Genomic DNA, 13,789 nt, shown 5'->3' with positions numbered 1-13,789 from the left:
TGCAGTTTAGAACTGCACTACAGGCTGCAGTGGCAGACATGACACATGTTTTACAGTGCTACTTTAGTGGGTGACATAATGTGTGCTGCTGCCCAGTATTAGTGTTTAATTTACAGGCCCAGTGTACACGTAGACACAGCAACTGGAAACATACAAGTAAATTAAATGTGGCCAATTAGATGTGGGCCAATTTTACTATGTTTTAAGAAGGGAGCACAAGAATATTAGCACTGGTTAGCCAGGGTAAGGTACAAGTCATATAGCCAACAGAAACTAGATCAGAAAAGTTAGGGACCACAAGCAAAAGATTTGAGGCAAAACCATTGCCAAGGATGTTGGGTCCAACAACAACCCAAGGCAATATTATACTCTAACTTTGGAAAAAACGCCACGGATTTAGAGCCTTTAAATAAGTCAACTTGGGTGTGGTGATTCAGTAGACCTATGCATCCACTGCAGGGAACTGTGGCTTATCCCATACTCACACATTTGAATTGTAACAGAATACATCAGAATTTTAATTTTCAGAAGTTGATAAAATGAATGCAGTTGGGTAAAAGTGAGCATCTGTTATTCATTCAGTGCTAAAGTTGAGCATGCGCTTCATGTGCACTTGTATTATGTTAAGCATTAAACAGACAAGGCACCTTGAATAATAGATGTTAAATGTTCCTAATAAGTTCTATTTTCTTAAGAAATGCCCTGTTCCCGTGTGCCAAACACCTTGCAATGACCCAATTTTATAAAGTACACCTTATACCCTATACACCGTGTGATAATAGCTCTTCTGGTAAGTACCAAAGTTTAGCTGGGACTTGCTCACTGGCAAATAATGAGTGGAGGCAGAAACAAATTAATTCCTACATAATCAAGAGCTTCCTTCCTTGAGACTTGAAATCTAGAGAGCGTTCGCCAGAAAGAAAACGTTTAATTAGGTTTTTGCATGGTCTATCTAATTCGCTTGTCCTTCATTTGTTCTCTAATAGTTTTTGTCTTCTTCGTTCCTATTTGTTTTTTTTTTTTAGCAAACCACTTAATGTTATAGTTATCTGCAGAGGTTATTTTACATTTTTTCATTTATGTACCCACATACTTCAAAGTTAGCTGTTTTAATGTGTATTAAGGCACGTACAACAATCACATGCATAAATATAGGTGAAATTTCTCCTCACCATTAAATTCAGCTTGTGATTAATTGACATTGCGGAGTGTTCCAGGGCTTTAAATACCGATGCATAGCAGTCACTTAGCTTTGTATATTTCCCAACTAGAGCAATGGAGCAGTTCTGCATCATCCTTTCATATCTGATGGGGAAAAAGAGCTCATTATTAAGTTAAGACAGCAATTCATTATCACAAAGTGTGGGAAAAAATCTGTTTATATTCATATAATCACTCTCACAAATAAGATCTGCTTTTGAAAGAAGACGGGTCATGTTAGCGCTATTTAAAACTCTCAAACAAATCAATAATCGTGAATCTTTCTGTAGGAAAATTGCATTTCAACATCGGAAAATTATGTAATCTGAGCCTTAAGCATATAATCAATATGAATTAATGGAAAAACGGAAACTGTGGAAACTACATTGGAGGAAACCAAATCGTGGAAAACCAATTTTTAGGAAATAGAAATAAATTGAAAATTAAAGGAAAGATTTTAAAGGAAAGTTAATTTAAGGAAACATCCACATTTCCACCCCTGAGTGGAGATTAGGGATGGTAAGGGTTTTTTAGGTTCAGGAATGGGCAGGCCCGGACTGGCCGTTGAGGGCACCGGGCCATCCCCCGGTGGGCCGCATGGTTGGGGCCGGTTTTGGGCCCCTGGGGCCGTTTTTGTTACAGGGCCGTTATGCTGCAAAAACGGCCCTGTAACAAAAACGGCCGAAAACCGGCCCAGTCACAGAGCACGGTTGCACCTCTCCCCCCTCCCCTCTCCTCACAGAGGGGGGAAAGGGGGCCGGCCGAGCACTTTGCCAGGGCCGGTTCTGGTTCCCAGTCCGGCCCTGGGAATGGGTCATGTTTGGGGGCGATGAGTTTTTTCTTTTCTTTTTTCTTTTTTGGAGTTTTAACGTTAGTGTTGGCTGGAGTTTAGGGATGCTAGAACAAAATAATTATTCTGTCTGCAAAATGGATCGAATGACGGAAAAACTCGTCTCTATAAAGTGCTCTAACGTGTCACAACATGAGCCTAGCAAGATTCCGATCACAGAATATGGCTGATGCAAGTACAGTAATTCAGTCCAGTAGTATGCCATCAAATGGGTCACAAAGCATGAACAAAAACTGTGTTTTTTTTAAACATATCAAAACAATAAAAACGAAACATACTATTTATTTATTTTGTTTATTTATTTTGAAAGTTTTGTAGAGAGCGGACAAGACCCTTGCGGGTATCAGAGCGCTTTATAATCAGTGTGTTTAGATATATCAAACATTAAAGATAAGCAGGACCAAAATAAATAGCATCAAAAAGCATAACATACAAAAGGACAAATCAAACATGATGTGGAACCGGAGCGGCCTGATAGGTCATGGTGGTACAGTAATGATAAGAACGTCAATTTTACATCAAGGCCCGGAGGCCAATATTATGCACTATACCTTTATTACCACTCAGGCAGCAGCAACAAAAAAACATAGAATTACAACCCAAAACACATTCTAGAACCCTGAACATGTATAATCTCATAGAACTTGCAGCCATCTTCCTCTTTTGTTGCTGCTCAGGCATGAGATAAGTCGTTTTTTCTTTGGCTTGGTTTAATTGTTAATTTGTATTATAAATCAATGTTTTTATAATCTTATACATAAACAAGCTTTAGTAATTTAGAATAGGACATCTTTTAGTGTGACGATCTAGAAATATAATTCGTTTTTAATTTATATTAAATTGTTTAGGCAAGAGATTAATTGATTGTTGAACTGGTGTTATTGACAGGGTTTGTTAAAGCGCCGTAGTAGGAATATGTAGTTAGGAAATTCGAGATGTTTATTTTACCGTCTGTCGTCCTTGACGGTTTGTTGGCATCGGATGTTGGCAGTTGGTTGTACGCGTTGGGCGGCTCGCGAGTGAAGTTCAGGCCGAGTGTGAGCGTGAGCTTTAGCCGAGTGAGAGCGCGAGCGTGCGCTGGACAGTGTGCGTGGCTGTAAGAGGCACCGGCTTACGTAATAGTTTTTTGAGCTGGAAGGGCCGCCGTACTTACGTTACGTGCGGTGGCCATTTTGTGAGATTGGGAAACTTTTCTTGGAAATAGTAGAGATTCGGACGTCCATATTTTGGGATTGCGTTTTTGTCGAGGGCTCTGTTGTTGGTTTGTTTTTTCCTGTCAGTTGTCGGGAGTCGATGACAGGAGAGGTTAAATTTAGTTTATTGGCTTGAGGAAACGTTGGTGTGAAGCGGATTATTCACCTTGACTGTAGGTTCAGTTTAGTTAAGAGATTAAAGGTTAAAGGAAAGAATGAGCATACAAAAAGCAAAGCAGTGATGCGCAGAGCAAGGGCGAAACATACGAATCATGGTATTGGCAAAAATATAGATTAGGATGATAAGTATGATGAAGGGAATGGAGGTTCTCACAGACACAGACACAGAGGCTATGTTTACGTGAATTTTGCCATAAGGATGCCTTTTACTTCCAGTTTGAAGGAAGAGGTGGAGGGGTTCAGTCTTATTTCCGGTGGAAGGGCAATCCATATCCTGGGTGCCATTCCTGAAAAGGATCGATTATACGTTTTTATCTTGTTGAATTTTTGTGGTTTCAGAAGGAGGTTTTCCGCACCTCTTGTTGGTCTTGTCCCTCCAGATATTCTGAGTTTTTGTGAGATAGCTGGGTGCATTATGATGTAAGGCCTTGTGTGTCATGCAAGCTATTTTCAGGTGGATTCTGGCTTCAAAAGGCAGCCAGTTTAACTATTTTAGGTACGGGGAGATGTGGGCCCTTCTTTTCGAGCCAGTGATGAGTCTTGCTGCTGCGTTGGTAGAGGCTCTTAGTGGAGCTGTAGTGGATTTGGGGAGACCGCATAGCGAAACACTTCCATAGTCCAGTCGCAGTAGAACTAGAGCCTGAACCGCCATCTTGAAGTCATTGGGAGGTAGGAAGGGCTTCAGCTTCCTTAGTGTATTAATCTGAAAGTTTGCTCCCTTCGTTGCATTACTGATATGTTTCTGCATATTGAGGTTATGGTCCAGGAGTAATACCCAGTGAGTTCGCTGAATCCACAATGGTTGGTTGAGCGTTGAATGCTGTAAGGTATTTGATCCAGTTGTGCATTATGGGGACTTTGGAGGTTGGGGCAATAAGGAGGAATTCAGTTTATAAAGCATTCAGCGGGTCCGCTGAGACTCCAGAGTATATATATATTGGATCTTTCCCCAACAAGGGGAGAAGGAGTGCTTAGTCAAAGGGCACAAAAGGACAGGGGGCTAGGCGGTGTAGCGGGCAAGGGGAAAGATTCAGGTGGGAGGGAATAGGAGCAAAGGAAGTAGACAAAGAAGGAAAGAGTGCTAAATGGGAACATACAGATATATAGGAGACAAGGAAAAAGCAGAGTTACAGAAATACGATGAGGAGGGGGTGGACGAGACAGGTAAACGGGGAGAAAAACTGTGCCCAAAGTCCGGCTGGGTAGGTAACAGTCAGAGGATGAACCAAGGCCGATCTCCTCAATAACTGAAAAGAGCAGCTCCACCTGGCGTCGGACATAGTGCTCGGACTCCGCTGCCACGATGGAGATCAGGAGTACTGAGATTGTCAGATTTGTGTGGGGGGGAGAAACCACGGTCCAAATGAATTCCAGACGCCATCTTGAGGTCAGGCACAGTCCTGGTAGGATTATGTAAGGAAGTTTTCAGGTGGGGGGAAAAAGTAACAACAGGCGGCCATGTTAGGGTCTCCATGTGGGTCCCGGCGGGGGCCGAGCTCAGCGACGACCTCGAGCCCCTCAACCCTTGTTCTTATCTTTGTGGGGTGGAGGTTGCTTATTGTTCTATTTGTCCCACTTTCTTTTGAAGTCAGTACACTATTACAAATGACCTTATGTTACCGGTGTTACCACCCTCCACCTTCGTGTGGCCTCCGGAATGCCCAAGGAGCGTGCAGGTTCACCTCTGTTGTCTGCAGCGGCTCCGACCAGGTTGTGATGAAGGTAGAATTGCCCCAGATAGTTACAGCTGTTAGCGCGGAGCAGTGTACCTGCAGTCTTTTAAAGGCCTTATGCCTGTCTTGGCCCCTGATGGCCTGTCTTGTGAGGGCCTGTTTCAAGCTACTTTCCATCGTGACGCGTCTTTGCCCAGTCACTTTCCGATCGAGGTCTCCACTCACGACTCTATGATCATCAGGTCTCTCCGGCACTGTCTCTGCTAGGCGCCACACAGTCTCACGCAACAGGCCTGGAGCTTCACTCACTACTGCGTTGATTAGGTAGTGGCCGCTTCCACCCCTCATTCATCTCTGCCTCTTTGCTCTGTTTACTCTGCCCCAGGGTCCCAACAGGTGCCCCGGTCCCAGGCACATTTTCTACCTAGTGACGGTAGCACCGAAGAATTGCGAGACCTTGTTATCTGTGGCTCTTTTGGGTGGCATAAGGTGAGCGCTATCTGGTCAACCCCCTGCCGCCCTTCATTCTTCGTGTATCAAAGGCGGTTTCTCCAAAGGGGTGTGGGGCGCTCTGTTGGTGTCACTTCATTGCCTGGGGCCCCCACGACTCAGGTCTCCTCCTTCTGGATGTTCGCTAAGTGTTAGGCGTTGATCCCCGCCTCTTTGTGCACACAGGCCAGATAGCTTAGTGGTGTGGACTAGGAGCTCCTTCTTGCTATCTATCGCCCATAGCCGGAGTGCAAAAAAAGTGCTTGGTGCTTCACTGTGCAAATATACAAATCTGTCACTTAAATTATATTGTTGTTTTTATCTATAATAAAGAGAGAGGTTTCTTGGGTGATTATATTAATGCATTAAACTACCTACAGATGTCTTATTAATCTCATATCTTGGAGAGATACGCGTAACCATATAGTGTACATAACTTCTCTTAAATTGATTGTGGTCACTGACACTCTGTTCACTTAATTTAGTCACTATCTACTATATTCTTTCGTTGCAGATTGGAGTAGGGGTATTGTGGGGTTTATCCCAAAAAATTTACGATAAACATTGTCATAAAAAGTTAAACAAGGTATTCCAAAAAATACCTCATAAAAAAGCTTTTCATAAAAAAGTTCTTCATATATATAATTGGTGAAACTCATGATCATAAAACTATTTTCATAAAACATTGTTCTAAAAATATGTTTTTATATGTATAAAAAACTATATTAATAGGAAGTTATGTTTCATAAAAAAGTTATGGAGCTCTTCATTGTTGTTTACACCCATGGGAGTCTTGCTGTGTAATTCTAGTATTGTATTCAACTCTAGCTGTCTGAGCATGCGTTCTCTGTTTCCTCCTCTACATGGTTTTAGGATGGCTTTAATCACATTGTATTTCAGGCAATTCGGTCATTCACTTATATAGCTTTAAAGTGTAGGACCACAGGGTATGCTGAATCATTACTGATGATGGCTCTAAGGTGCTGGAGGATTCTAACGTGCCCCTGCAGCTTGGTCCTACCCACGTATCTCAAGCCGCAGGTGCATTCCAGCAGGTATACAGCATATTCTGTACAGCAGTTGTAATTGCTGTAAGAGCTATCCGTCTCTGCTGAATGGAGTTGTGTAGTGGGTGGTGTTAGTCCCAAATATACACGCCAGACTTGACGAGCATTTAAAGAAACCTGGTTTAAGTTTTAGCCATGTACTGTCTTGGCTAATTTTAGGACTACTCTTGACTAATTGTGTCTTCATAGATAATGCTCTCTTGAATGTGACTTTTGATAGTCTTTCCAATAGCGAGGTCATAAAACTGTCTGTAAGCAGGATTGGCCAGTTGGTATTTATAATGGATCTGATCTGTCTTTCTTGGCTACTGAATGTTTTATTAAACCTTATGAAGCCATTCTCTGCTCCACTAGTTGGTTCTATAGCCTGTTCTAAGGGCATAGTTGCTGGGTTTTTCTGTAACAGGTATTCCCTAGATCTTGTTTGGATTTTATTCATGACATCTGTAAGAGTTCTCTCATCATAGCCTCTCTCACTAAATCCATCAAAGACTTCTGATAGGCATCTATTGGCTTCTGTCTCAGTGCGGCATACTATTTTCAGTTTGACAAATTCTCTGTATGGTATGCTTTTAACTAGATGTTTGGGGGGTGTGCTCTTGGTGTGCAGTATCAAATTACCAGCCGTGTGCTTTCTATGAAGTGTGGTTTCCAGCTTCATATTATTCACAAACACTTTGACATCCAAATATTCAATATTGCAGTCGCTAATACTGATGTGAATCTCAGATTAACATTATTTATGTTAATAGCCTGTATTAATCTGTCTGCACTTTCTTTATCCCCTTTCCAAACAATAAAAACATTGTCTATAAAGCGGAGCCAGTGTGAAATATGCCTGTTGTATGCCTGTTTGCGTACAACTTTGAGGATCTGTTCTTCCCACCAGCCAACATGTAGACATGAATAGCTTGGGGAGAAACAGACCCCCATGGCCACTATGCGTTTCTGCCTGTACAGTTATTTTCCAAACATAAAGTAATTGTTAAAGAGGCACTATTTGATGAGCTCTAAAATCGTAAAATTATGTTTCTAACATGTCAATGATCGAATTTCTAAATAGAATTTGACTGCTTTGAGTCTCACAGTATGTTCAATGCTCGTGTACAATGATTCGATGTCAAGTGTTATCAACAACAATCCTTCAGTCCATGTTATTTCTTTTAATTTGGTTAGGAAGACCCCAGTATCTTTTATGTAGCTCTAAAGTTTTTGGACATGATCTTGTAGAAAGTAGTCCACATATTGGCTAATAGTTTAATTTATGCCATCGATTGGAGATTTAATTGGTCTTCCTGGTACTGGTAGATTATTTATGGATTTTCAGTACAAAGTAAATAGTGGGCAATGTAGGTTATTTTATTGTGCATAAAATTAAAATCATCATTTGATGTCATCTCTACTCTTTTCCATTGCAGAAGTTCTTTTTTAAGAGTTTCCTTTGCTTTATTGTATTCCTTAGTATGTGTTTTTTCATAGCAGCCTTTATCTCCCAACTGGTGTTCTGCTTCCTTGATGTAATCCTCTTTGGGCCAAATCACTGTATTGCCCCCCTTATCCGATTTATTAATAACAATCTCATTGTTATTTTTGAGAGGCCTTATTGGCCTGTATTGCACTGTCATATAGATATACATTGCGTATATGCTGTGTTAAGTTAGCATGAGCTTATTAGCAGTTTAAACGCCATTTTACCTTTCTGCTGCTTCTGCACACGACACATAGCTGTTGCTTTAGCTTTGAGCCTGATAGAATGTTTTGATGCATGCGAGAATAATATGTTGTTACTCTGATATCAGCCTTACTTGGTGAGCTGTGTCTGTACAGAGAGTGCAGAAACCTTCAAGGATATCTCAACACAGTGGTTGTTGTGAGGTCTGATCTTCGCACGTTCCAAGACATAACATACATGCAGCTGCGGCCAAGTTCTGGCTTTAGGCGCGTTTTATATTGCTTTGAACAAGAGCATTGAAAAACATCTGATGGTGCTTCGCATGCAGAGAGCTGGTGGAAGATGATGTGATCCCTTACCACTAGGATCTTGAGGTATGGGGCTGCCCTGCTAAAAACCCAAAGAGACCTTCTTAGATATAATATAATATACTAGCTAGTATATTAGCTGGTATATTAGTCCTGCCCTGTCCTCAGGACACCCCCGCGCCGCACGGCCCTCCAGCTGTGTCCGTGCCCCCTTGCTGCTGCTCGTTGTGCAGATCTGCCGTTCTTTCCTTCCTGTGCCCTGTCATTGCTTTGCTGTTGTTGCAGTTTACCCTGTAGTATTTTTCTGTATTTTGTTGTTTCTGTACCTCTGTATCTTGGTCCATTGCCTCCCCTGGTGTAACCCCCGCTCCCCGCCGCTGTGACATTGCGGCCCGCCCCCCTTTCCTTCTGTGTCCTCCCCGCTCCCACCTCCCAGCTGCTCTTCCCTCCCACTTCGCCTTAAATGGAGACAGCGCGGACGCGCAGCGGGCGCGCTGATTGTGCGCCGTAAGCGCCAAAGGCAAGCCTGTCTGCGCCTGTCCGCGCCTGGACCAGGCCCAGCGCCAAGACCCCTGGCCTCCGCCGACGCCAGACCACACGACGGGCCTACGAAGCCGCCACCCTCCACGCACTCAACAACGGCCGGTACCCCGCCTGCTACCAAGCCACCCCGAAACGCACCCACGGACCCTTCGCCTGCCAATTCACCTGCCTCTGGACCTGCACCACACCCGCCAAGCCGATCACCAGCAGCAACCACCTCAAGTGCATCCTGCTTAACACCCGCTCCATCCACAAACACGCCGTGGAACTCTGGAACCTGCTCGACACAACATCACCAGACGTCGCCTTCCTCCCGGAAACCTGGATGAACGCCTCCTCAGCGCCCGACATCGCCATAGCCATCCCGGACGGATACAAGATCACCCGGAGGGACCGCGTCAACCAGACTGGAGGAGGCATCGCCATCGTACACAAGAACACCATCCGCATCACGACCAACTCCGACGACACACTCAACGCCGCCAAACACCTCCACTTCCAGATACACACCGACCCCAAGACGACCCTCAGAGGGACCCTCATCTACAGACCCCCGGGACCACGCACACAATTCAGCTCGTGCGCCCTCGCCTCCTCTGACTACATCCTCCTAGGGGACCTCAACTTCCACCTGGAGAACAACAACAACAGCAACACCACTACCCTGCTAGACATCCTCGGACTCAAGCAACTGGTGAACACCCCCACCCACTATGCCGGCCACACGCTTGACCCAGTCTTCTCCTCCAGCAAATACATCTCCTTCAGCCACTTCACCGGACTTCATTGGACTGACCACAGCTGCGTCCACTTCAGCTTCAGAAGGACCATGACCCACCACCACCCGCAACAGGCTCCTCGCAGGAGCTGGAACAAGATCACCGCCGACCAGCTCACTACCTCCCTCAGCCAGAACCCACCCGCCAGCACAACGGACCCGAATGAAGCAGCCAGCAACCTCACACAGTGGATTACCAACTGCGTAGATGACCTCGCACCACTGCAGACCCGGCAGCAAGAAAGCCTCTTGGTTCCCCGACGAACGTAAGAACTCCAAGAAGAACTGCCGCACCCTTGAGAAAGCCTGGCTCAACAACCAGACCACCGACAACATGACTGCCCTCAAGCACGCCACCGGCAAACACCACCAGCTGATCCGCACCATCAAGAAGACAGTATTCAAAGAACGACTGAACAACAATGCCCACAACAGCAAGGAACTCTTCAGCATCGTCAAAGAGCTCTCCAACCCCGGCGCCGCAAACAACGACATCACTCCCTGGCAAGACCTCTGCGACTCACTTGCCTCGTTCTTCCACAGCAAGATCACCGACATATACAAAAGCTTCGGCACACAGACCACGCACCCAACCTCCGAACCAACGCCCCCCACCACCACTCTCTGCACCTGGACCCCGGTCAGCACCAAAGACTGAACCCGCACGATGAACACCATCCACTCCGGATCACCAACCGACCCCTCCCCCCACCATGTCTTCAACAAGGCTGATTCCATCATCGCACCCCATCTCCGGGACATCATCAACACCTCCTTCAACACCGCCACCTTCCCGGAAAGCTGGAAGCACGCCGAGCTCAGCGCCCTCCTGAAGAAACGAACAGCGGACCCCACCGACCTCAAAAACCTCCGCCCCATCTCGCTCCTCCCTTTTCCCGCCAAAGTCATCGAGAAGACCGTCAACAGACAGCTTGCCGCCTTCCTCGAGATGAACGGATCCCTCGACCACTCGCAGTCCGGTTTCCGGGCCAACCACAGCACCGAGACCACCCTCATCGCAGCCACTGATGACATCAGATCCCTGCTCGACAACAGGGAAACAGCGGCCCTCATCCTCCTGGACCTCTCCGCAGCGTTCGACACTGTCTGTCACCGCACTCTAGTGCAGCGCCTCAGCAACATCGGAATCCAAGGAGCGGCCCTTGAGTGGATCATCTCGTTCCTCACCGGAAGAACCCAGAGAGTCCGCCTCCCCCCATCCAGATCCGAGGCCACCAAAGTCATCTGCGGCGTACCACAAGGATCATCACTCAGCCCAACCCTCTTCAGCATCTACATGAGCCCCCTCGCAGCCATCGCACGCCAACACAACCTCAACCTGATCTCCTACGCGAACGACATCCAGCTGATCCTCTCCCTCACCAACGACCCCGCCACCGCCAGAACCAGCCTACACGAAGGGATGAAAGACGTCGCCGAGTGGATGGAGTACAGCAGCCTGAAACTGAACTCAGTCAAGATGGAAGTCATCATCCTGGGGTCATCGTCCTCCGCCTGGGAGGACTCCTGGTGGCCCCCTGCCCTGGGCACCACTCCCAAGCCAACGGACCACGCACATAACCTGGGCTTCATCCTGGACTCATCCCTCTCGATGACCAGACAAGTCAACGCCGTCTCATCATCACCCTGAGCAAGCTCCGAAAGATCTTCCGGTGGATCCCCACAGAAATTAGGAAGACGGTCACCCAGGCACTCGTCACCAGCCGACTGGACTACGGAAACACCCTCTATGCCGGAACCACAGCCAAACTTCAGAAAAGACTCCAACGCATCCAGAACCCCTCCGCACGAATCATCCTGGGCATCCCCCGACACAGCCACATCTCTGGCCACCTCAGAGACCTACACTGGCTCCCCGTCAGCAAGAGGATCACGTTCAGACTCCTCACCCACGCACACAAGGCCCTCCACGACCTGGGTACCAAGTACCTCAACAACCGCCTGACCTTCTACACTCCCACCCGCCGGCTTCGATCAACCAGCCTCGCCCTCGCCGCTATTCCACGCATCCGCAGAGCCACCACCGGAGGAAGATTCTTCTCCTACCTGGCAGCCAAGACATGAAACTCCCTCCCCGTCCACCTCCGGCTAACCCAGGACCATCTCTCCTTCAGGAAGCAACTCAAGACCTCGCTTTTCGAGCAGTAAAGACCCCCTCTCCCCCAGCGCCTTGAGACCCCTCCGGGTGAGTAGCGCGCTGTACAAATGTCATGATTGATTGATTGATTGAGCTAGGGAGGGTGAGAATTCGGTGTTACTGAACCCTATTCTTTTTAGCACTACACCATGCTTTCACCTTTTGTGTTCTATGGACTAGTGACCATTCTGATTACTTTGTTTCTTATAATATGTTTGCTTGTATCAGCTAAGATACTGCATTTGAGAACACTGCATTAGTGAACAAACATTTCAAATATGCATGTGTCTTCTTTTACTCCTTGTTCTGGATTGAAATGATTGTATAACGAAAGAGTGTTCATGTGTTCCACGTTACCTGAGGTGTACTAAGTCCATGTTCTGGTTTGTCTAAGCATTGGGGGTTTGTGATCACCAATGAGACTCTGTAGCTAGTCTGGTAGGGGATTTTGGGTACTAAGGTGAGTTTTGGCACACCCTAATTCACTGAGGTTCCAAGTCTCTATGCACAGTTCTGTATGAGAACGGAATCCCTGCGACATGGCGCCCAATCGTTGGTGGTACATGATACTTGGGTAGTACATCCTTCAGTGTTTAACCCCTTCACTATTGTTTCTGGTTAACTGTAGTGTCGGACAAACCTGCCTATATTTACATAGGTCTTTTCAAGCTTGAATCTTTCTAAACGGTTTCCTTGAATTACTACCCAGTTGTGTTACAAGGTTTACTTTGTACTCCTTTCTTTCTGTGTCACTATGGCAGTGGTGGACATTGCGCAACATAGCCGCATTGCGGTGCTCAATCATTTGCAGATTTATAAATTCCCCGAAGATGGCATGGCCGTGATAATGGTGGTGAGTGTAGAGGTGGCTTACCCGTATGAGTTTTCTACTCATGTGTGACCTTCCCAGCTATGAATGCAAATACTCGTGTGTTCGACACGTACACTCCCACGGCTGTGGCACAGGAATATGCACGCGTTTGGTTTGATGGCGCCCTACCCCATACTTTAGCAGCTCCGAGGTTAGGTCCTTTGTCCATTCCGGGCGCAAATTGGCCTGTTCTGGCTGGATTTACACCTCATCCTCAACACGTAGCTTGTTCCGTGATTGAGTTAAGACGACTACATGTGGTCGCAATTCGCGTGATTAGGTCGTTAGTGCAATACATTACCCGTAATCTCCCAGGCGCGGCCCCGGGTGGTGCGGTGCTTCCTGCTGGACAGGGCTGAATGAAACCCGTTATGGTCAACGCTGTGATGGGCAAACGCCCCCAAGAAAAGGATGATTTTCCTTTCTGGCTTGCCGAGAAGTTTGACCAGCTGGAAGCAGTATTTCCTAACACCACTCCTGATGAAAAACACAGGATTCTGACAATTAGCTTACCGAAAGACTTGACCCCTGAAATCGGTGACTGTGAGACCTGGGGTAAGACATTTGCGTGGTCTACACGAGGTATTACGGCACTCCGTCTATGACTGTCCTGCCGACGGTCCTTAAACATGTTCAGGATGAGCACAGACCTGAGGCTGCGGTTGAATTGGGTATGCGCCTCTGTGGCACCTTTGATGTGGTTTCTGATTTCATACTTGCGAATGTCAAGGGGGATGCAGTGAACTTTCAGGTTGCCAATGCTTTGCAGGCAATTCCCAATGCCGACAAACCCCGGCAGTTGGCGAG

General features: G+C 46.5%; 1 protein-coding gene across 2 annotated transcripts in view; it reads right to left on the bottom strand.

The window, feature by feature from the left end:
* Positions 1–13,789, bottom strand: part of CTPS2 (CTP synthase 2) — a 1,454,337-nt gene that overhangs the window by 940,937 nt on the left and 499,611 nt on the right. For both annotated transcript variants that reach the window (XM_086934328.1, XM_086934329.1), the window contains exon 9: positions 1,173–1,305. In XM_086934328.1, coding sequence (XP_086790454.1) covers positions 1,173–1,305 — 133 coding nt within the window. The remainder of the gene's footprint in view (positions 1–1,172; positions 1,306–13,789) is intronic.

The sequence above is a fragment of the Lissotriton vulgaris genome, chromosome 8 (assembly GCF_964263255.1).
Source record: "Lissotriton vulgaris chromosome 8, aLisVul1.2, whole genome shotgun sequence".
Lineage (NCBI taxonomy): Eukaryota > Metazoa > Chordata > Amphibia > Caudata > Salamandridae > Lissotriton > Lissotriton vulgaris.
This window is presented reverse-complemented; position numbering and strand designations above follow the sequence as displayed.